This window comes from Rhinoraja longicauda, unplaced genomic scaffold, assembly GCF_053455715.1.
Source record: "Rhinoraja longicauda isolate Sanriku21f unplaced genomic scaffold, sRhiLon1.1 Scf000778, whole genome shotgun sequence".
Classification (NCBI taxonomy): Eukaryota; Metazoa; Chordata; class Chondrichthyes; order Rajiformes; family Arhynchobatidae; genus Rhinoraja; species Rhinoraja longicauda.
The window spans coordinates 30,764-56,000 of record NW_027601994.1 but is presented as its reverse complement, the minus strand read 5'-3'; the positions used below and the strand labels follow the sequence as shown (position 1 = coordinate 56,000).

At 42.9% G+C, this 25,237-nt stretch overlaps 1 protein-coding gene across 1 annotated transcript in view; it reads left to right on the top strand.

The window, feature by feature from the left end:
• Positions 1–6,276: 6,276 nt before the first annotated feature.
• LOC144591269 (arginine-glutamic acid dipeptide repeats protein-like) overlaps positions 6,277–25,237 on the top strand; it is a gene marked incomplete at both ends in the record, with an annotated part of 42,935 nt that continues 23,974 nt past the window's right edge. Inside the window, 2 exons of the mRNA XM_078395537.1 lie at positions 6,277–6,401; positions 8,373–8,472. Of these exons, the coding sequence (XP_078251663.1) occupies positions 6,277–6,401; positions 8,373–8,472 (225 nt within the window). The remainder of the gene's footprint in view (positions 6,402–8,372; positions 8,473–25,237) is intronic.

Genomic DNA, 25,237 nt, shown 5'->3' with positions numbered 1-25,237 from the left:
TAATCCAATTTGTGTGAATCCTGACAAAACTTAGCAAGTTTGTGTTTCACCATTTGACCCCATGTGAAGGAGGTTGGAGCGGAGAAACCTCTGAAAGAGCTTGATCACCATGTGCAGGACATGCACTTTTACATGGAACTTCTGTCCTTCCTTAGTTCTGTCCAGCTTGTTACAGATCGCTTTTACTTTGCCTTTGATTTTGTGTTTGTTCTGATCTATTCCTCGAAGGATTACTTCCCTCCATCTCCAGCATGCTGATTCTACTGCCTAGCACACACCTAGTCCCTGTGTTGTAACTCTGTCAGGTTTCAGCTGTGCCTGGGGCAGTCCCCAGCACGGTCTCCTACTCATCTCATTGAGACTAGGTTGGTCGCTGCCTTAGTGATAATGTGAAAGTGTAGCATTTCCCATCCTACAGGGTTGTTGTTTGCGATGCCCAATTATTCTCAGCTAATGTGGACAGTATCGATCATGATGGGGATCGTGCATTCACATTTTTAATAGCATATATAATACAACAAAAGGACGAGATATTTGGAGGACCTTGTTTCCCCATTCATTTACATCATCGCTGAACAATATCTTAACTCCGTCCAGTCTTGATTCAGTTATCCTTAACATATTTACTTAACGAAAGTGTTCATTTTTTGCTGTTGAAATATTTTATCGCAGCCTCAGCAGTCCTTCTGAGGTGGGTGTTTTGGGGTTAAGAAAGATTAGAAAGATTAAGTTGGAGGTAAAAAATTGCAGCACTTCAGGGTTTAAATGCCAGCCTAAGACGTGCTACTTGTTTTGTAAATTTCTACTTGTTACTTTATTGGATTTAAGATGGCAACTTAAATTGGACCTCCTGAATGAGGGATTAGCACAATGAGACTTATCCTTCTCTAAGCTGATATGTGTTTGCCACCAAGTAAAGTGGCAAATGTTGCAAATTGCAAATGTACATTTGCAAAAGAGGTGGCACAGCTGTTAGACCCGTGTTCGATCCTGACCTCGGGTCCTATCTGCAGGAGCTTTCATGTTTTCCCTGTGACCGTAGAAGTTTCCTCCGGGTGCTCCCACATTCCAAAGATGGGCGGCTTTGTGGGTTAATTGGCCGTAGCAAATTGTCGATAATATGTAGGGGGTGGATGCGAAAGTGGGAAACCAGAACTAGTGTGAACCGGTTCTTGACGGTTGGCATGGTATCAGTGAGACAAAGAGCCTGTTTCTATGCTCGTACCTTTCATTCAATTCAATCAATCAATTAATAAGCTGATCACAGCAGTTTCTGGATCATAGTCTATTTCCATAGTCAGGCTCACCTACAGAACACAGCCCAGTTCAGCCCTTCCACAATGATATTGCAGCCTTGGTGCCAAGCAAGCACTCAATTCCATAAATAATTTTAACAAGATACCGGAAAGTATATTTTCTGGCAGGTTGCGAGTAATCACACTGCACTCTTGGAGACTGTACGCTAACCATTTCCATGTTGCCTGAGGCATAATGCTCCTTTCGTTCACCCGCTACATGGAGAAGCCATGCAGAGAAAATTTCTATTGTGTTGGCATTGTGCAAGTCACTTAAAGTTGCATCATATGGCTGTTATAAAACAAAATGTTTGCAAGAAAACCTCAGGAAAACAAATAACAAGTTCTCGCTCTTTAAAGCTCCCTGATGACTTGGTTGGTAAGGAGACTTTGATATAAACTGGAAGGCTGCTTTTTGAATCCTGCTCTGAGCTGAGTTAGCTGATTTCAGCTGAGGCAACATAAAAGCAGAAAATGCTCTGAAGGTTCGGCAGTGTCAGTGGAGAGCAAAGCAGTTGTATCGGGCCACTAACCTTTCATCAGAAACATTTATCCCAGTTTCTTATTCGCAGTGGTTGCCTGAGTATGTTCAGCAATTTCTATCATGTTTCCAAAATCATTGTTTTCTTTGAGGTTTTTTTATTCACTTATAGTGTATTTGAGTATCCTGATATATATCCTGATATCTTGACACTACAGTGTATTTGAGTAAATGCAGATTTATTTTAGCATGCTAAGCTCTGGAGTATGAAGACTCTTAATTACCCCACTGTACTTTAAAAGGACAATTCCAATCGGCTGTACTCTGCTGCCCTTGATACCAGGGTGTTGTTGGGAGCCTGATGTGAATCCTGCAATGATGACTCTACCCTGGCTCAGTGTGGAAGGCTGGTATTGAGTGGTGGGCAAGGTGTACGTCTCAAGGCTTCAGGCACCTTGCCGACCGTTTCTGGAGTCTGTGTTGAAAGACCACTCAGTTCCTATGGTCTCCCCCGTCACCTTTTCTTGGAAGTACCAATAGACTCATGGCCTGCACCTTTTCAATCGTGGAAATGGTTTGAGGGGTGGCTCATTCTCTGTTGTATGCTAAACCTATTTTTATTGTAATGATGATCCAAAAGACATTCGGTGATGATCCCATGATTAAACATATCACATAGCATGGGATGATTGTAAAATTCATGGCTGGAGATGGTCATGGCTTGGCACTTGTGTGGCACAAGTACAAGTTATAATGTCATGCCTAAATGTTGTCCCAGTTTTACTCTAAGCAAGCCTCAGTCTGAAGAAGGGTCTTGACCCAAAAGGTCACCCATTCCTTCTTGCCAGTGATGATGCCTGTCCTGCTGAGTTACTCCAGCATTTTGTGTCTATCTTCACAACCATCTTGCCTTGCACTGGAAATTATTTCAGTCAACTCATGGGAATATCGAGCATTGTTCCAAATTTTTTCATGCTTTCATTCATAGTCCAAAAGAAAACAAAATGGATAAAACATATTGCATTGATCTCTAATACTGTTTTACATAATCTTTTGTTCTTTAGAAAAATTGATATTGTCATATATTTGAGATTTCTTTAGCTATCTTAAAATCGTGCTGTTTAAAAAAAAATCTTAAGTGTTTGATGATTGAGTGCACTAAAAATGACAGTGGTTTTGTAAAAATAGAACAAAGCACTCAGTTTCAATGCTTTTTGTCATCTTTTTGTAGTCATACTTTGTGGTTTAGACAATATAACATTTAACCTCACCTTGCCAAAGAAGCCAACCAATTTAGTTGAAAAGTTGTTTTTGGGAAGTGTTGTGGCCCTTGTTTTAGAAACAGCACTGTTGATGCATTTGCCCTCTAAAGCAAGCACATCGAGTCAGACCTTAGTGATATATTGTTTACTCTTTTGCTTGATCAAGCTAATGACATTTATGTGGCACACAAACATGTTGACCATTGATCGGGAGAAACTAAACAATTAGGCCTCTGATGATTTTGAGTTCAGTTGTTTGCCATTGCATTCCGAGGTACAGTAGAAGGCTGAGATGTAACTGTTATTGTGGGCAACCTTCTGAAGAAGGGTCCTGACCCGCAGCTTTGTCTGTCTATTCCTTTTACAGACGTTGTCTGACCCGCTGAGTTACTCCTGTACTTTGTGTTTTGCTCAAGATTCCAGCATCTGCAGTTCCTTGTGTCAACCTTCTGTCATTGGTGGGCCAATTGTAAAACATCAACCTACCAACATACAAAGCCTGTCAGCAAGTAATGTAGTGTACAGTGTGTAGAGAAATAGGTTCCAAGTTGACTTTCTTGATATTTGCATGGGAACTCTCAACGCATGGGCAATATGGCGAAGCAAGTGTGTATCTAGCAATGTATACACTACAGTAAACCCTTGTTTTAACGGGCCTCTTTATAACTGATCTACCGACGGCTGCCCATACCACCCCTGCTCGTGCCGCCGGCCCCTGCCACTCGCAGCCCCTCCCTGGCAAGCCCCTCCACTGCTGCCATCACTGGCCCACACAGCTTCCCCGGCCGTTTCCAAGCCACGCCTGCCACCACCACCGCCGATCCTTACCCGTACTCCAGCCACGGATGGGCTACGACCATTAACTCCACCGATCCCCGCTTCTTCCCCGGCCGCCAGCAGGCTGGGGCCGTCAACTCACCTCGATTCCATGCCCAATTCCAGACCAAGAGTCTGAAGAAAGGTCTCGAGCTGAAACATAGCCTATCCATGTTGTTCAGATGCTGCCTGACCTGCTGAGTTGCTCCAACACTTTGTGTCCTTTTGTGTATTAATCATCAACTGCAGTTATTTATTTCTACTACTTATACAATGATAATACTTTACTCAGTTATAGCAAACAATCGGCAATAAAAGACACCTATGGTCGCTTATTATAAGGGTTTATTGTACGATCTACGGTAAGGATTCTGTAGCAGTATAGCAAAATTAAGTGTAACCAATGTTAGAAAATTGAAATAAAATTGGAAAATGCTGCAAGTACTCAAGTTGGACAGCATCTCTGCAGAGAGGAACAACTAATGTTTCCTAATGTTTCAGTTTGCTGTTCTTTCATTGGAACTGTGAAGAAATAGTGTTAAAACTAGCTTTATGATGCCAAAAGGCAGAGGGTGGAAGGAAAGAACAAAAGGGAAATGCAAAAAAAAAAAAAGAGGAGAAATTGTAAGACAAAAGCAACAATAGTGCAGGTAAAAGGTGCTGGCGATACGAGGAGTAAGGGCGCAATAGCTCAGTCTGCAGAATACGTACCTGAAATCACCAACGAAAGGTGGAGGGAAAGCTGGAAATATGGGGTGGAAGATGTGGGATATAACATTATTTGTAATTTGTGAGCTGAATCTTGTGCTAGGAACGCTGCAACATGCTCAGTTGCAGTGTGAGATGTTGTTCCTCAAGCCTGCATTGACCTACATTGGGACATTGTTGGAGGCTGAGGAGAGAGAGGTCATCGTGGGAATAAGGCAGAGAATTAAAATGACGGGCAGCTTGAAGCTGGAAGTCATGCTTGTGAACTGAGCTGTGATGTTCTGCCTTTGGTGTCCCCAGTGTGGAGAAACTAAAGTAACGAGAACCTATTGCAGTAATAAGAAATTGAAATTCTGTCTAAATCACTGCTTCACATGTGAAGTGTGTCTGGATGGTGGGGAGTGATAGCTAGAAGTTACATCATCTACACTTTCAGAAGAGGCTGTCAAAGAATGGAGGAGTTGTTTTTTAGTAGAGGTAGAAACGTGACCCAAAGTTGCCAGAGGGAATGGTCCGCTTGCAAGGCAGAAGGGGTAGAAAAGGTCAAGGTGTTTCACCCTGGTGGCATTGGGAATTAGAGCGGATAATTGTTCAAGCTGGTTAAGCAGAAAAGCGAGGTCAAGGGTATCCTACCCTTGTTCTGCAAGGAGAAAGGGAGTGAGAACTGAAGTGCAAGAAATAATGTGGCCACAGTTGAAACCTAATAATTCTGTTGGAAGGTAATCCATGGCTGAGAAAAAAGAAATGCATTTTGTAGGCTCTGGTTTGTCCTGCAACAAAGATGACTTCATCACAACAAACATGGTGGGAATTAAAGATGCAGATGGGTGGCAGAGTGGGGGTGGGGTGGGGGGGGGGGGGGGGGGGGTGGAGAGAGGAGGGATAACAGAATCAGGTTCTGCAGGTAGACATGATGGGAGGGAATGCAGTGGACACTGATTGCCAGCCATTCCCATAAAATGGTGAAAATTGGCAGCTCAGGTGAAGAAATGGGAGCTGGGTTGGAGAGGCTAAATGCGGGAAGATTGTTCCCGATGTTGGGGAAGTCCAGAACCAGGGGTCACAGCTTAAGGATAAGGGGGAAGTCTTTTAGGACCGAGATGTGAAAACATTTCTTCACACAGAGAGTGGTGAGTCTGTGGAATTCTCTGCCACAGAAGGTAGTTGAGGCCAGTTCATTGGCTATATTTAAGAGGGAGTTAGATGTGGCCCTTGTGGCTAAAGGGATCAGGGGGTATGGAGAGAAGGCAGGTACAGGTTACTGAGCTGGATGATCAGCCATGATCATATTGAATGACGGTGCAGGCTCGAAGGGCCGAATGGCCTACTCCTGCACCTATTTTCTGTGTTTTCTATGTTTTCTATGAGATAACACCTAGGAGGTCATACATTTACTGGAGCAAGAGTTGTGAGGTAAATATTTATTATTTACATATATTTCATAATGTAAGCATGGCTCACATCAGCAGCATTTATTACTCATCCTTGATTCCCTTGGAGAAAGTGATGATGATATATTTCCGATTTAGGACCCTTGCCCATTGCACTAATGGTTTTGTTCTCTTCAATGTCTTGGCTTACTCTTTGTACACCTGTTTTTACATCCCTGGGAAAGAAACTGTTTAATATTGTCTTTGCTCTGGGCTATCTTCTTTATGGTTGAACTATTGATACTGTTGAAATATAATTCCAATTAAATGTTCCCTCTTATCAGGCAAAACTTCCAGAATTGAAGCCTCTTCCCCTGTCCACTGGTGAGATGGTCACAGAACACGAGGAGCTGGTTTGGACACCCGGTGTCAATGATTGCGAGCTTCTGATGTACTTGAGAGCGGCCAGGTAAGACGGCGCTGGAAGCCTGATCCCTCCCATTAACTGGTTCAGAGAATGCAAGTGCTTCAAATACATATGAGGAAAAAAATAATCAAACGTTTTCACGGTCAGGTTCCAATATGATCATGGGTTAAAGAAAACTATTCTGCTGTTTTTTAAGATGTTTTATCTCCACCTAAACCCATTCTGAAGTGCTCCCTATCCATATCGTATACTGTCTCATCAGTAACAAAGTGCATGGCCCGAGTGGTGTCCTCTGTCGATGCCTTTCTGCATCCATGTGCAACTAAAAACATGAGTCCATGCAGCACTGTGAAGACCTGGATTACCCTCTGCTTGTTCCAACTCACTGTCTTTGAAGCATGCAGGAAGTAGAATTTATTGTGATTATTATCTTTGGCACTCCAAAGAGCCTACTGGTAGTAATGTGCAGAGGGATAGAGGAAAGGGGCAAGGGGCGAGAATAAAGGCTGACCAAATTAACAAGGACATTGGGCACTGAAGGGATTGGCATTATTTTAGTGGCATTACGTAAGGAAAAGATAACAGTTCAGCATCCAGTTTGAAACTAAACAACACAAAGGAGAAGGGTTGCACTGATCTGTTTGACAAATGCTGTGGAAGCATCAATTTCTTCTGGGCACCTGGATGTGGGAGAGCTCAAGGGAAGCCTTGAGCTTTTGTGCTTGATTACTAATCATTGACTTGGTAGGTTCAGATGTGATGCATTTCATAGTAACATTTCATAGTAAAGTAGGCTGTTGATATGTTATACTAGACTTTAACACATGGGGGTGGGGTGGGGGGTGGGGGGGAAGCAGATAGAGAGATTAAAAGTAATCAATAGGAGGAATAAGTGGGTGCTGAGGGAAAACTTCTTTCACCCAGTAGGTGGTCACAGTTCTGGAATTCATCATCTCATAGACTGGCAGTGGCAGAAACCCTCTTCACATTTAGAAAACACTGGGATGTGAATTGGAAGATTAAAGATCCAATGCCAGAAGATGGAACTAAGTTGGGTAGCTCTATTTTTTGACTGGCAATTGGCTGAACAAACCTGTGCCATTCAAAAAATTTCCATGATCTTTATGATTCGACTTCAGACGAGGAGGGGTAATTAACACAGTTTATAGCACATTGCTCCATATGATAATGTCACTATCTCAACTGAAGAGTCAGGCACAAACATGGAATTGTGATAACCTCTGTGGAGAGAAGTGATGAGCAAAAAATAATCATTGACCATTGGGATGAAGAACAGCCTTGGAAGGGATTCTCGGTGCTGCCTTGTGAGAGAAGGGAAATGGACATACCTTGTGGCTAAGATGCATTCTGAAAGAGACATAAAGTTTCATGCACCTTGTTATCCTATTTTTTTATTCAAAGTACTAATGAGTAATAGTTTGAATGCTTAGAATTAATTTTGGTTGGAATTGAAGGAAATTGTTGAGTTTCTCAATAGTAGTAATGTTAATCCCTTGGAATCTTATTCCTGTGCAATCCCTTGGAATCTTATTTCTGATTCCATCGTTTGCACAAAAATTAAATTTGCTTGCATTAATTAAAATGTTATAGAGATACTCTAGGGACTGTTGAAAATTCCTATTGAAATAATTTTAGGCTTGAATTGGATGTCATGTTATGAAAACAATATGGAAGCAATTGCTCAAATGTACATATGCCGATTAATTGTATCTGTAGATACATCAATTTACCTGTTTGAATAACGGAATGGTAAACATATTTTTTCGAAGTGAGTCACAAAATTATGTAAGATGTCAGTCATGTTGCTGCAATAACATTGCCTCGCACAAGTTGTTTAATTGCTTGATTAATTGTAAATGCCAAAAACACGTATCATAGAATTTCAGTTGGATAATTACTATTATGTCGGTTTTTTGCCGTTTTGATAATTTAAAAAATATATATAAATATACGGTTTGCACTGTCAGTAATACAGCATGTGTTCTTATGCAGGAGTATGGCTGCCTTTGCAGGCATGTGTGATGGTGGATCAACAGAAGATGGCTGCCTTGCAGCATCTCGAGATGACACTACAGTTAATGCATTAAATACTGTAAGTTTTTTGCATGTGGGGCATTTTACTGAGGCCTTGGAGGATATTAACACACAAAATTCAGCATCAAAGCTTTAATTCTTGTTTCTGAATCAGAGATGTGTTTGTGCAATAGATAATTTGTGTTGTGAAAAGGTTATATAAAAACAGTGAAAGTGACATCGTTTTGAATCCATATTTTTTAACAAGCAAATGGCAGTTGATCAAATGTTGACAATTTAATCAGATTTTACTATGAATTGTATTGAATGCACACAGCTTATTCATTTAATTGTGAATATTTAATTGGATATAAACACAATTGAATGACCACTGAGAGAGCATTGTGAAATACTGGATTTTTTAAGGTCTAAATATTGCTGGTCATCTTTAGTCTCCTTATCGAGTCCACATCACAATATTACAAATTGTTCAGATAGAGCTGAAGGCACTTCTCGGCATCTGAATGCAATGCCGTCTTGCGCTTCTTGTTCTTCTCGTGCATGGTGGTGGAAAGATTGGTGGAAACAGGGCCGCAACGTCAACGCTCTTTCCTTGACCCCATGCCCTTTAGTGTTGCCTTTATAAAAAAAATTGAATTAGACAAATTATGAGGTTTGTGAATTAAAATTTTACTTATTATCTACACAACTGGACAGATCGAGCAGGAAGGAATGATATACTGAATAAATGTTCGCTTGTCATTTTAGGGAATTGGACAACATCTTCCCCTTTAGAACCAGAGCTCGGCATTCCTATTGTACCACAGCTTATATTATAACCAGAACCGTCCAAGTATTTAAAGACTTTATTTATCTACATTGCCAGACGCTGTGTTAGCAAGCTGGTGCTTGCTACCTTGCTGTGTGGGTGTTGGACGCACATGCTAATTCCTCCAAAGTTACGGAAGTATAACAAAAACTTCATCAATTTTACTGCAGTGCATTGTATAAATCAAAGTTGGCAGTTCACTACTGCAATGTTTTATTTATGTCGTGGCAGGCTGCTGCAGAAAGCAATGGAATTTACTGTTAATTGTGAAAGATAGCTGAGAGGGACACAGAATGAGAAATGTCATTCGGCTGTACGGTGAAGTGTAATAAACATATTCTTCCAATCATTATTTATACGACAAAAATACAAATGACTGTAATTGCATGAGAAGCATTGGATCAATTTGTTTATATTTAGCCGTGATTCTTACTGAATAAGCTGTACTAGTAAGGGAAAATGAAAGAGGACTTGGATTCATTGGAATTATAGCTGATTAAATTTAAAATTGCAGTCCAAACAGGAACTTGCAAAATTGTATCAGGCTAAAACGGTTTTACTCATTGGGCTTAAAAAAAAATCCCTGCTACTATTTATTTATTAAGTTCTTTGTAGAGCTCTGAATAAAAATCATGTCTTTCTTACAATTTTAAGTTACAGCGATGCCCCTTTATTCATGAATAATTCATTATTTCCCATTTTTCTCAAAATGTGTGTGGACCTCGTAGAATGGAGGCCAATATAAATAGCTAATTGGAGGGCTATTGGCTTTTCGCTGTGCAAAATGAACTGAATGTGCTGTCATCTCAAAGCATGTGAAAGATGTATCGCATTGTAGTGCGTTAAGGGCTGGTATGTGCCACTCATGGATAGCATTCTCAAGAAATGCCTAATCTCCGTTTCCCTTTCGGCCACAGAGTGCTGGCCTACTAATTACCACCAAAGAAAGGTGGAGAGAAAACATCTGAGGATACTGCACTCTTAAGTCAAAACAGGAATTAACAGGAAATATGCTTTGGACCGGAGATAAAATGTGGTAGAAATGTAAATTTGAAATAGAACAGAGAACAGCACAAGAACAGTCCCTTCGGCCCACTGTGTCTGTGCTGAACATGAAGCCAAGATCAGCTCTTATCTGCCTGCACGTAATCCATACCCCACCCCTCATTCCCTGCATATCCATGTGCCTGAACAAAAGCCTCTTAAATGCCACTCTCACATCTGTCCCCATTACCACCCCTGGCAGCGGGTTCCAGGCATTAACCACCAGTGTAAAGAAAAAGTTGCCCCACACATCTCCATTAAACTTTGCCCCTCTCACCCTGAAGCTATGGCTTCGTGAATTTGGTATTTTCATCCTAAGAAAACGGTTCTGACTGTTTACCATTGAAAAATGGGCTGAAAGTCCTCAAATTCTGAAAATCCAGCTTGCCAGCTCTACTCTGAGAAAGGAACACCAGAAATAGCTTTGACAACAATTAGAAATGTGTAAACGTTAATTAGCACAATCCTTATTTGATTACTGGCTCTACTGTATTTGCATTAACACCTGGTATTATTCAATACAACATGAATTTATATGAATTTTGAAAAAAAAATCCAAATGGCTGATATAATCTGTTCAACACAGAATAGACAAAGTTGTCTGTATTTTATATCCACTTTGATTTTGGTTCATTTGGTATAGAAACATAAGGTGGGCATTCAATCCCTCATTTCTGTTGTGCCATTTGGTAAAATCAAGGCTGATCTCCAGTGCCATCTCCCTTGATTCCATTTATATTTAAAGACCTATCAACCTCTGTCCAAAGCAATTGAGCTTCCACCTCCTTTTCGTGAAACAAGATTTCAGACCAACTTTTCAGTCAACGCAATTGGTGTGCCGCCATTAAATTCTGAAGACACTTTTACTCCATTTTTTAATAAATTTGAGTTATGAAGTAGTCTGTGTATTTTGCACCCTTTTCCCAAATATATTGTCCAAGCTACGCTATGCTTTGAAAGGTACAGAATGCAAATAATTGCACTCCCATTTTTCAAAATGTTTAAAGCAGAGAAGTACCATGTTCCCCTCATGAAAGCTTGAGAGTATGGAACATAAATACTGCAGATTACAGTGTTTTCAGTCCATATAGTTTTAAAATGCATTCATGTTACAACAAGATAAGATTTTTTTAAGTGAGTGCAAAAGATTTTCTGCTTTTCTTTGGGGAAAGTGTTGCAGAGCCGAGGGATCTAGGAGTACAGGTACATTGCTCCCTGAAATTAGTGTCACAGATAGATAGGGTGGTAAAGAAGGTCTTCATCAGTCGGCCTTCATCAGTCAGGGTATTGAATATATAAGTTGGGACATTATGTTCCAGTTGTGTAAGGTTGGCGAGGTTGCATTTCGGTGAGTATGCCGCCATTAAATTCTAAAGACACTTTTACTCCATTTTTGGTGAGGTTGGTGAGGTTGCATTTTGAGTTTTGTGTTCAGTTTTGGTCACCCTGGATGTCATTAAGCTGGAAAAAGTGCAGAGAAGACTTACAAGTATTTTTCCAGGACTCGAGGACCTGAGCTATAGGGAAAGATTGGGCAGGCTAGGACTTTATTCCTTGGAGAGCAGGAGGCTGAGGGTTAATCTTATAGAGATGTATAAAATCATGAGGGGAATAGAAGGGGCGAATGCATAGTCTTTTACCCAGAGTAGGGGAATTAAGAACCAGAGGATAAAGGTGAGAGGAGAAAGACTTAATAGGAACCCGAGTGGCAACTTTTCACACAGCGTGGTGTGGTGGAACGAGCTGCCAGAGTAGTTGAGGCATGTAATAAACAGCAATTAAAAGACACTCAGACAGGTACATGGACAGTAAAGGTGTGGAGGGATGTGAGCCAAAGCAGGCAAATGGGGCGAGCTTAGATGAGACATCTTCCTGGCATGTACAAGCTGGTACGAAGGCGTGTTTCTTTGAGGTATGACTCTGATTATGAAAACATTAAATCTGTGATATGAATAAAGTTCTTGGTATGCAGGAGTTGAGGCAGAGGAGTTCCCCACAATAACTTGGCCTAAATTGTTAATGAAATTAAGCTGCACAGCCTGACAATGTTTTCTTTTCATTAATGATGCTGTACTTATTTTCAGAGTAGCCTGTAATTCAATTCCATTGCAGTTTTCATCGTTACTAATTATGTCTCCAGGCAGATAGAGCTCTGCAGGTTTGGGCAGTGAACAGCCTCGCCACTGGGAAGACTCAGAACGGTTGTCGAGCATCATTTGCATTCCCGCAATGAAAACATGTGCACTTGCTCTCATTAAAAAAAAGTGAAAAATGAGCACATTCTCCCATCGCTTGGGAGAAAAATGTACTTTTACAAGCCCCATGCACCATTCCTTAATCAAAAAGAAACCATCTGACCAATTTTCTATTTTCTGCAAATTTATTTTACATGGCAGCTGAGATGTAATTGGGGATGATGTGGGTTTGCCCTCCCTTGTCTGGATAGAGTGGATGTGGAGAGGTTGTTTCCGCTAGTGGGAGAGTCGAGGACCAGAGGTCATATTCTCAGAATTAAAGGACGTTCCTCTAGGAAGGAAATGAGGAGGAATTTCTTTAGTCAGAGGGTGGTGCTTCTGTGGAATTCAGTGCCACAGAAGGCTGTGGAGGCAGTCAGCGGATATTTTTAGGCAGAGATAGATAGAGTTTCGAATGGTACGGGTGTCAGGGGTTATAGGGAGAAGGCAGGAGAATGGGGTTGAGAGGGAAAGATAGATCAGCCATGATTGAATGGCGACTTGACAGGCCGAATGGCCTAATTCTGCTCCTATCACTTACGAACTTTTGTGGTATTTGGCAGGACTTGTGTCATAAAAACACCAGACTAAAGTCAGGAATTCTGTTAGTACAATGTGTTACCTTGCAGTTTATTTTGTTGAATTCAGGCCTGCCATGTCATGGATACTGGCAAAGAGTGCCTTAAGTGAATGCATTAGGAGTTTTAAAAATTAGAGTTAAATAATTGTCCGTTGCAAGATTTTAAAAAAATGCTCCTTATTTTAGAGATGTAGGCACTATTGGATAAACTGACACTTGCTGCTCAATCCCGATGGTCCTTGAGAAATTGATGCTGTTCTATTCTTTATTAGAGTTCTAGAGCATGGAAACCGGCCCTTTGGCCCACTCGTTATCTGGCCCATCTGTGCTAGTCCCATTTGCCCCATTTGGCACATAACCTTCTAAACCTTTCCAATCTGTGTACCTGTCCAAGTTTCTGTTAAATATTGATAGGCTATTACTTCATTACCCCTCCTTTAATAATGGTATTGCACCATAAGCAAAGAGCCAATTATCTCTGCAAAATTTGGGTAATATTTTGAACGTGTGATGATTGTACTGTAGTCAATAAGATTTATTTGCAGTAAGATGCAGAAGCTTTGGAGAGGGTTATCATGGGGCGAAAGGCCTGTTCTATGTTCTATTTCCCTCTTCTCCAATCCCTCATTGTACCTTGGGAATGATTAGGAGATGACCAATGTTTGATTTGACATCTTTTAAGCGCCCTTTCTCTCTGTGATTATCATTCTAAGAAACGTGATATTTAGGTAATACTAGACCAGGTGGGCCCATTCCTCGCAGAGGGGGGACAGGGAAGGGGAGAGGGTGTGACTGAGGAGCCCACTCCCATTCTCCCCCACCTCCCCTTTCCCCACGACCCCCCTTATCCACAATCTCTCCTCCCCCCACCCCCCCATTCTCTCCTCCCCCACCGCCACTCTCACTCTCCCCCACCACCCCCCTTTCCCCCACTCTCTCTTCCCCCTACCCCCCATTCTCTCCTCCCCCAGCCCCACTCTTACGCACCCCCACCCCACCTTTCCCCACCACCCCCTGCCCCCCACTCTCTCTTCCCGCCACCACCAAGCCCCCACCCCCGCTGTCCCCCTCCCCAGTCCCACTCTCCCTCCCACCCCCACTCTCTCCACCTCCCCCTCCCCCCCACTCTTACTCTCCCCCACCCCCCCTTTCCCCACCAGCCCCCCTCTCTCCCCCGCCTCCCCCACTCTCCTCCCCCCAGCCTCACCCTCCTCCTACCCCATCCTCCCCTCCACCCACTCGCCCCCCACGCCCAGTCCCCTCCGTGGAGCCGTTGGCGGCGAAAGCCACTTACCAAGCGTGCAGAGAGGAGGAGGGAGCGCCGGACTGCTGGAGACGGGCAGCGTGGCGGTGGCTGTGGCCTAGCCGACCTGGGATTACTGGCGGCGGTTGTGGGGGAGAGGGGAGAGAGAAGCGAGGGGAGAGAGGAGAGAAGCGAGGGGAGAGAGGAGAGGGGAGCCCCTGATTGCGGGCGGGCGGCTCCGCTAATGGCGTCCATCTTGTTTGTGCGAGTGAAGAGAGAGGCCGTGCATGCCGTATGGTGACATCATACGTACAGCACTTTGAAAAAAAGTGTTTAGAAATGAGAGTTTTAAACTTTCAAATGTCTGTAACTTTAAAAATATACGACCAATTAAAATAAAACTTGTTATAAACAGTCGACGCGAGAGTGGTGATTAAGGTGGCGCAAAAATTGTGGCGCTATGGTTTACCGTTTTGGCAAAATCACAGAAATACATATATTTACATACGGATATATATATATATATATACAAGATCTGAGTTTTAGTAGTATAATAATATATAGATAGATAGATGTATCTCAGATAGTTTATGTATCGCAACCCATTACACTGGCGCCGAAAGTGTTAATATCCCACAGCGCACTGGTGCATTATTGTACGGGTTTCAGGGGTTAAGGGGAGAAAGCAGGAGAATGGGGTTAGGGGGGGAGAGATGGATAAGCCATGATTGAATGGCAGAGTAGACTTGATGGGCTGAATGGCCTGATTCTGGTCCGATCACATGACCTTATGGCTACTGATCTCATAGAGAAGGTGGCGAGAGGTACATAGCCCCCTGCACTTTAAAGCAAACATCTCAGACTGCACGCTGCTGTGCAGGGTTCCTGCAGCAATGAAGCGGTGATCTCATTGTCACACGGCTTGTTGTGACACCAATCCCTGAGGAAATGGATGTCTCTGGGGCTGTTATTGGATGCGTTGGTGGCCACTGTTAAGCTTGTTACCATAGAGAAGTCTCTCAAGAGCTGCGCAGCAAACAGAGAGGAGGTGGGGGATTCAGCTGATTCCATTACATCCAGCAGGGGGTGATGAGAGAGACTCTTAACACCCAGGCAACCTGGCAACACATGGACTAGTTGCTGCCAATCCCCAGCAACAGCCTGCACCCCCCTGTGCCGGCCCTGGTGCGTTCCTGACACTCACACATCGGGAGTCTGCATGGCTTGCCCCAAATGAATTCAACTCAACATTTTTGTTAATAGAACTTAACAGTAAAAGTATAATAAAGTAGAATGAATGGGAATACATTAACAATCAAATCCCTACTGAAGCTAAAATTAAAATTCTCCAGTATTATGCTCAATTTAACAAAACGGTGATAATTTATCAGGAAAACCTTTGAAGCACGGCACGAGCCCCCATGATGTCTATCTTCCTAGTCTTTTAGCAAGGTGCATTCCCTGGTAGTTTGTGAGGTGGAAAGTGACCTTTCATGCACTCTTTACCCACTTGACCATCTGCCCATTACTGTGAATCAGTGATTTGTATATTGACTCTAAAAATGATGCGGTGGACATGCGGAAGCGCCACACTATCACTCCAGCAAAGTCAGTATCTGTTGTTCCTGGTACCAAACATGTAATACATCCTCCATTGCCAGAGTAGGGCCACACACACAAACTGGAGGAACAGCACCTCATATTCTGCTTGAGTAGCTTACAACCCAACCCAACGGTATGAACCTGTCTGTAGAAGGGTCTGAACAGAGTCTGAAGAAGGGTCTCCACCCCAAACGCCACCCATTCCTTCTCTCCAGAGATGCTGCCAGTCCCATTGAGTTACTCCAGCATTTTGTATCTACCAACGGTATAAATATTGAATTCTCAGAGTTTAGGTAACGATCTAAAAATTTCCCCCAAACCTCTCTTGCCCACCTTTCCTTCTCCCAACTTCCTTGTCTCCCACCTAGATGCGTACCATTTCTCCCACTGTTCCTCCCCCTCTCCCCCGTCCCATTATCCCCATCTCCCCCGACCTTGTGTGCTATCTGTGTGGAGTTGTATGTTCTCCCCGTGACCTCGTGGGTTTCCTCCGGGTGCTCTTGTTTCCTCCCACATCCCAAAGACATGCGGGTTTGTGGGTAAATTGCCCCTGGTGTGTAGGAAGTGGATTAGAAAGTGGGATAAAATAGAGCTAGTGTGAACAGGCGATCAATGGTCAGCATGGACCCAGTAGGTTGAAGGGCCTGTTTCTATGCTGTATCGTCAAACCAAACAAAATGAATGAAAACAACTGAAATTGGTGGCAGAAGATGTTATGGTGCGGAAATCCAGTGTTAAATATCTTGGGCCTGTGATGTTTATCCTTTCATAACCAATAACCATCCACCTTGGCAGTGGACAAGGCTCCAGTCACGGCACGTTTTCTCTTCAATCCTTATTGACTTCCCTTTTCCGGGACTGCCTCAATACTGTGAGCTATTGTCAGCTTTTCCAGGCAAACCCTTGCTTTCATCCAGGTTGAGGGAAATAATATGATAAGCATAAAGTTGAACTGGAAAGGGTGCAAAACAGAGTTACGAGGACCTTACCGGGTTTAAGTTTAGAGTTTAGAGATACAATGCAGAAACAGGCCCTTTGGCCCACCGAGTCCGCAACGACCAGCGATCCCCGCGCATTACCACAACCCTACACACACTAGGGACAATTTACACTTTTACCAAGCCAATTTACCAACAAACGTGTACGTCTTTGGAGTGTGGGAGGAAACCGAAGATCTCGGCGAAAACCCACGCGGTCACGGGGAGAATGTACCGACTCCGTACAGACGGCACCCGTGGTCGGGATCGAATCCGGGTCTCTGGTGCTGCAGTTGGGTTTGAGTTATGAGAGGATGGATAGGTTGCATCTTGTTTCCCTGGAGTGCAGGTAGCTAAAGGGTGACTGTAGAGGTTTATTAAAATCATGAAGGGCGTAGATAAGTTGAATAGTTAAAGTCTTTTCCCCAGTGTTGGGAAGCTGAAAACTTGAGCGCATGGGTTTAAGCTGAAGGGTAAAGATTTAAAAGGGACCTGAAGGACAACTTTTTCAAGCACTGGGTGGTGCATATATGCTACCAGAGGAAGTGATAGAGGGGGGTATAATTACGTCATTTAAAAGACACTTGGAAAGGTACATAGGAAAGGTTTGGAGCGCATTGGGTCAGGTACAGGCAAGTGGGACTAGCAGAGAATAGTTGGGCTGAAGGGCCTGTTTCCATGCTGTATAATCCTATGACTCGATGATTGTAAATGCACAGGAGCAAGTGGTTCTATGCAAAGTTATTGATGCAGTGTAAGAACGTAAGAAACAGGAGCAGGAGTAGGCCATATGGTGCCTCTCGCCTGCTTAACCATTTAATGACTTATCTGTTCTCAGCTTCAACTTCACTTCCCTGTCTGATTTCTATAACCTTTGACATCCATATGGTCTTTTAATATCTACCCTGTTGTTTCACCTTAAATCTTCCATGTCAATGATCTTTCATTTATTCTAAACACCTAACAATGTCATTCTAGCCTGCCCAACTGTTCCTCATATAATCGCCTTCATCCTAGGAATGAAGCCGACAAATTCTGAACGGCTCCCCACGCAGGTAAATCTCATCTTAAATAAGAGTTAAAAAAACCCTACATTGTACTCCGATCACTGTGTAACCACCACAATACTTCATTCTGTTATCTGTCCCCCTTGCCTCCCCATTTAGTTGCTGTACCTGTACATTGTTGTTCTAGGTTTCAATTATAAGGGCAGACGGATATTTTGATTAGAAACAGCGTTCTCTAGTCTCCTTGTAAACTTTTTCCCCATTCTTCCAACCTAAGTGGATGACCTAATTTGCTCTACATTATACTCCATCAGCCAGATTTCTGCACACATGCATATCCCGTAGGACACTCCTTGTATCAAGTTCAAAATATGTTTCCCAATCCATTTTTGTATTGTCAGTAAATCTGGCTTCGGTACAGTCAGTCTTTTCATCTAATGGAGATTTGTAAAGAGTTGAGGCCTCAGCACTGATCCATATGGCAAGCCACTAGTTATAGCTTTCTAACTTAAATACAACCCATTTATCCCAACTTTTCTATTTTCTGTTTTTTAACCAATTCTTTTTCAAAACTAATGCATCACCCATCGCTTCATGAGCTCTTGTTTCCTTAACATTTTATGTGACACCATTTTGAATTCCCTTTGAAATTCCAAATACTTCACATGTACAGATTTCTGCTAGTTATTACACCCTAAAAGTGCGAAAATAAATTTGTCTAACACGATTTCCTTTTTATTAAAACAAGCTACAAAGAGCTCAAATAACTCAGTGGGTCAGGCAGCATCTCTGGAGAACATGGATCGGTGATGTTTTGGGCCGAGATTCTTCATCATTGTGGTGGGGTGGGGGGGGAGAGAAGGCTGGAAGAGAGCAGGGGTAGGACAAAGACTGGCAGGTAGTAGGTTGATACATGGCGGGGGGTGGGGGGGGATTTTGGCAGGCAGATGATGGACGAAGATGAAAATTTAAGAAGGCAAGAGACAAAAAGGTTGGTGTTGCGAACTGATAAGCTAGCAGAAGGGTTGAAGGTGGAAATAGGTACATCTGTGGGAAAAATTGCACCTCAGGATCCTATTAAATCTTTCCTCTGGTTCTTGAATCCCCTACGCTGCGTGAAAGACTGTGCATCTACCCTATCTATTCCCCTCTTGATCTTACACATCTCTACAAGATTACCCCTCAACCTCCTGCGCTCCAAGGAAAATAGTCCTAGTCTGCCCAACCTCTCCTTAAGCTCAGGCCCTCAAGACCTGACAACATCCTCATAAATCTTCTCTGCACTTTTTTTCCAGATTAATAACATCTCTCCTATCATAGGGTGACCAAAACTGAGCACCATACTCTAAATGTGGCCTTACCAACGTTTTGTGCAACTGGGACATAAAATCCCTACTTCTTTACTCAATACCCTAACTGATGAAGCCCCTTGTGTTGAAAGCCTTTTAATCATCTTATCTACCAGTGATGCCACCTTCAAAGAACTATGTACCTGCACTCCATGATCCCTCTGCTCTACAACAGTCCCCAGAGGTCTGCCATTCACTGTGGTGGTTTGCCCTGGTTTGACTGCTATAAAGGGAGCAGGAAAGAACCCAAGTGGGCGATTAGAAGGGCCAAAAGGGGCCATGAGATGTCACTGCCAATTTGGATTCAAGAAAATCCCAAGACTTTTGATACATTCATTAAAAACAAGAGGCTATGCTTCAAGTAAGAGGATGTAAGGGGGGCACTAAACAAGGACATTGCATCTGTATTCACAATCAGAGATCTGTGCTAGGACCTCTGTTGTTTATGATCTATATAAACAACTTGGATGTAAACGAGATAGGTTGGTTAGTAAGTTTGCAAATGGAATCAAAATAGGTAAAGTAGTAGGTCTTTCAGATTAGAGGCTTTTACTTACAATGAGAGGTTGGACCAACTTTGTTGGTTGGATCAATGTTCCCAATGTTGGGCGAGTCCAGAACCAGGGGCCACAGTATTAGAATAAAGGGGAGGCCATTTAAAACTGAGGTGAGAAAAAACTTTTTCACCAAGAGAGTTGTGAATTTGTGGAATTCTCTGCCACAGAGGGCAGTGGAAGCCAAATCACTGGATGGATTTAAGAGAGAGTTAGATAGAGCTCTTGGGGGCTAGTGGAATCAAGGGATATGGGGAGAAGGCAGGCACGGGGTATTGATTGGGGACGATCAGCCATGATCACAATGAATGGCAGTGCTGGCTCGAAGGGCCGAATGGCCTCCTCCTGCACCTATTTTCTATGTTTCTAACGGATGGTTTTCTCTGGAGACTGAGAGGAGATCTGATAGAAGCATATATCATTATGAGAGGCTAGACTCTAGGATAGGATAGGATAGACTGGATAGGATAGACTGTCAGAATCTTTTTCCCACGGTGGAATTTTCAAAGACTCGAGGACATCATTTTATGGTGAGAGGACTAAATTTAAAGATGTGTGGGGCATGTTTGTTACAGAGGGAGGGTAGCATGGAACTCACTGCCAGGAGTGGTGGTGGAGGCAAATGCAAGAGTGGCCTTTAAGAGCTTTTAGATTGGCACATGGATGAGCAGAGAATGGAACGATATGGGTCACATGCAGATAGAGGAGATTAGTTTAACTTGACACCATGTTCGGCAAGGGAATCTTGAGCTGGGGCCTGTCCAGAAACCTGGGTTCGATCCTGACATCAGGTGCTGTCTGTGAGGAGCTTGCCCATGCTCTCTGTGATCACATCATATCATATCATATATATACAGCCGGAGACAGGCCTTTTCGGCCCTCCAAGTCCGTGCCGCCCAGTGATCCCCGTACATTAACACTATCCTACACCCACTAGGGACAATTTTTACATTTACCCAGCCAATTAACCTACATACCTGTACGTCTTTGGAGTGTGGGAGGAAACCGAAGATCTCGGAGAAAACCCACGCAGGTCACGGGGAGAACGTACAAACTCCTTACAGTGCAGCACCCGTAGTCAGGATCGAACCTGAGTCTCCGGCGCTGCATTCGCTGTAAAGCAGCAACTCTACCGCTGCGCTACCGTGCCGCCCAGGTGCTCCAGTTTCCTCCCACATCTCAAAGGGTTTGTGGGTTAATTGGCCTCTGTAAAATTGCCCGTAGTATGTAGGGAGTGGATGAGAAAGTGGGGTAACATAGACCTAGTGAGCAGGGTAAATAATGGTCAGTGTGGACTTTGTGGGCTGAAGGGCATGGTTCCATGCTACATCTTTAAAATCAATTAAATTCAATTAAATAATTATGTAAGGGAAATAATACCCATCATTCACCTTTTTATTGCAGTATTTAAATTTCTTCCATCCCTTCCTGAATGTGGTGATTCTTTTTAACATACAATTAAGTGGGTAAGGGGATCGATCCCCTCAAGTATCGGCATCACAAATGGCCTCTTATCTGCCGGGCTAATTTGAAGTGTAAAATACGTATGTTTTTCTTCTATATTAGAATCTGTCAACAAATGTTTGTTTGCATTGCTAAGTAAATGTACCAGAAGAAACATTGCTCTATTGCATATGTTGGTGCTACATTATATGATCACATTTTGATAATCTGCAGGCATAGTAAAAAGTAATAAAGATTATATGTAATGTCTTGAAGGAAAAGTAGGAAATTGCTTATCCAGGTTCAGTTTTGTGCCACGGGTGGTGAAAGTCGTAACTACAGAAAGATCTATGAAGCTAAAAGTCTAATGGCTGTAATCACAGATGATGTATTGGTGGTTTTGTTATGACTGTAACATGTAGCGTCACTTGTGGAAGGTCACAGTGGAAAAAGGGGGCATGCAAATGAAGTTATAAATTACAGTTGAAGAACAATATTTTGATGTGTTGGATGGGGACTGTCAGGGCAGTGAGATGTAATTCATGAGTTCATTACTGCACGAAGGTGCTTGACAGCTGAGCCATGCCGAGAGGAAAATTTATTCTTTAGTTTGTGCTGACAGAAAATGGCAGATCATATGAGCAGTTTGTGCAGATGCAATGAGACCTCGCAGTGCAATTGTGTCACTCTGACAGCTCTGCCAACCCTTGTTATTTATGCTTTCAACCAAAGATTTTTTTATTTAATGACAAAAGGAGCAATTTGTACTTTGTGTGTGGGTCTGTGTGTGTCCCGCAATGTTGCCCAGTATAAATCTTTTCAATTAGGCTTATATGCAGTTCTAATTTTTGAATATGCGGAAGGTCACACGACAGATTCTGCTGTCTGCATTTGGATATATTGCTGAGGAAAGGGTTGAAAATTTGCTGGGAAACAGCTGCTCAGTGCCTGCTCGCAATCACCAATTCAAACCAAACATAGCACAGAAACAGGCCCTTCAGCCAACTCATCTATGCCGACCAAGACGCCCATCTATGCTAGTCCCGTTTCCCACATTTGGCCTATATCCCTCTAATCCTTTCCCCATGCATGTATCCCAGAAGAAAGGTCCTGACCCAAAACGTCACCTATCCATGTCCCCCAGAGATACTACATGACCCGCTGAGTTACTCCAGCACTTTGTGTTCAGCGCAAGATACCAGCACCTGCAGTTCCTTGTGTCTCCCTCCACACCTTTTCTATCCAAATATCCTTTAAATATTGTTATTGCATCTCCCTCAACCACTTTCTGTGGCAGCTCGTTCCAAGCATGCACTACCTTCTGTGTTTAAAAAGCTGCCCCTCAAGTTTCTATTTAAATGTTTCGCAGCTGATTAGGAGTTGCAAGTGTGAAGCAGATTAAATGACCTGTACTCAATGAGTGTTCACATTGCTTTCATGGTTAAAATTCATCACGAGACATCAATTTGAAGTGGAATTTGAAACGCCAATTTTGATTGTCATCCATTGTCTCATGCAGTATGTGGGGAAACTACAGTTCACTGCCTTGGTGTCATAATCAGTCCTGAGATGAGGTTTGGATGATATTAGCAACACCATTCCTATGACTCGTTGATTACATCCCCCTAAAGTTGCTCAGGTTCATTCCTGCAGCAAATAGACTATTCAAAAAATCCTCATCCGTATGTTTCTTACCTCTACACTTGATTATTCCACTTCACTCCTGGCTAACTTTTAATCTTATTTCCATTGATGAAATTATCTAAATCTCTTCCTCTTTCAGTCCAGCAACATATCCAGTGCAATTTGGCAGGCGCTACAGTAGCACCATCTTCCTGTCATCGGTTGGGTTTTCTCCGGTTTCCGTGTGCCAGGGTTTGTAGGTTAATTGGCTTCTGTAAAATTGCTCCTCTTGTGGAGGTAGTGGATGCGAAATTAAGATTACATAAAACTGGTGTGATCGCGTAATCGATGGCCGCCATTGACTCAGTGGCCGAAGGGCCTGTTTCCATGCTGTATCTTTCAAACAATCAATCAAATGTTATCCACCCTACAGTAACTTCGGATTAACAATGTCTTGATTTTAAAATTATAATCTTTTTTTTTTGCTCTCATAATATTGTCCCTTACTATCTCTGAAAACTCCTGCATCCTCCACATTATCAACATTGTTCTAATTCTGGCCTTTATCTCAATTATTCCACCATTGGTGCTGGGGTCTCTAATTGTCTTGACACTGAGCTCTGGAATTGTCTCTCAGCCTCTCATGCCTCTTTCTTTAAAACATACCCCTGTGACCATCTACTGACCTTTTTCCTTAACATCTAGCCTATTTTTTGTTTGATACGGCTCCTGTGTTCTGGGGATATTAAGGATGCTGTGCGAATACACAATAAGTGTATTATATCAATAGTAAATGTTCACCATTGAGTTTTGTTCTTTCTGCTGAACCTGCTGCTTCTTGTGCAAGGTCTCATAAGATTTCTGGCTTGCCAGTTGCAGGTCTGAGCTGTACCAACAAGTTACTTGATGAGACCCAAGCCCAAACATGTAACCACGATCCGGATTTATTTATTCTTCTCTAATTTTGTAAAATTGAGCTCAAATTCCAGCAGCCCCCGTTGTGTAGCCTGGTGAAAGGGAAATAGCACAGACAAAAAATCAAACTTGAATTAAAATTGGTTTGCTCAACATTGCGTAAAAGCACAAGCTAAAAACCGGGGCTCTATTTGTTTGGGGGAACATCTGCAAATTTTATTTGGGGCTTACAGGGAATAAAGTGCATGGACTCGTTCACACAAATGGTGTGACCTGTGGAGCATCTGAGTGGCTGTGCACAGTTGCTTGGCATAACTTCAGGAATCACTCACAAACTAACCCCTGCAATGTTAGCTTTAAGTTGAGAGGGACAAAGTTTAATGCAGATGTGAAGGGAAGGTTTTTTTATACAGAGGGTGGTTAATGTCTGGAACGTGCTTGTGTTTCAACTCATGGTGGTTGACGCAGATACCACAGTGGCATTTAAATGCTTTATGTCAGCATATGGATATGCAGGGAATGGAGGGTAGGGGTTCGATGTTCAGCACAGACATTGTGGGGTGAGGACCTGTTCTCGGGCTGCACTCTTCTATGTTCTGACTTGGCTGGAGCTCCTGGCATGGCATTTCTCATTTGGGACTGCTGCTGGAAGTGGTGGGATGTCTTGGGTGTAACCTGGTGTGATGAGTAATGGGGTGGACATGGTAGAATGCACCTCGCTGGATCGGACGTCAGACTGGTAGAGATGAGGGCAAGATGGATGCCCTCATCTTGCCAAGATCTACCACTCATAAATAAGTAGAAGGTCTCACCTCCAAAATGCTTAGAAATCTCTTCCATCAAAGCTGAATTTGTGGTTAGCTTATGTGTTCCCCGGCCGCAATGCAGTCACGCTCCATTTTAATCGCACTAAAGTGAGGTTGCTTCCTTCAGGCCTGCTTTCTTGTTCAATCAGCATGCTGTTTCCTGGTCACACATCCGAGGTGCAGTGTCAAACCTGCATTGCACAGCAATTGCTGTCACTGCTGCACACCGGGCGGGCATGAACAACAAGCAGGGTGTCATGGGCTCTGAAGAGAACAATTTCATTGGATTGTACGCTTGCATGTCTTAATCACAATTTTATACCCCAATTCAATCACATAGCAATATAAAAGAAGTATTGTGCAATTGAATTCCCCGAGACCAGAGGCTTTTTCATACCGAATATTTGTTCAAACAAGAATACTATTCCAGTTGCAATCTCCTTGCTAGTTCTTGTAGGGGAGTTCAATTAATATTTGTAAAAGAAAATAAATGAGAAGGATTTCCGGAATGGAATCAACTGCCTAGATCTTTCAAGAGATGCACTGTAGAAACAGTGGGATGAATGACATCCTGTAAAGTAAAATCCCGGGGACCCAGCTTTAGGTCTGGCTGGAATAAAGAATTGTCTGCTTCCTTG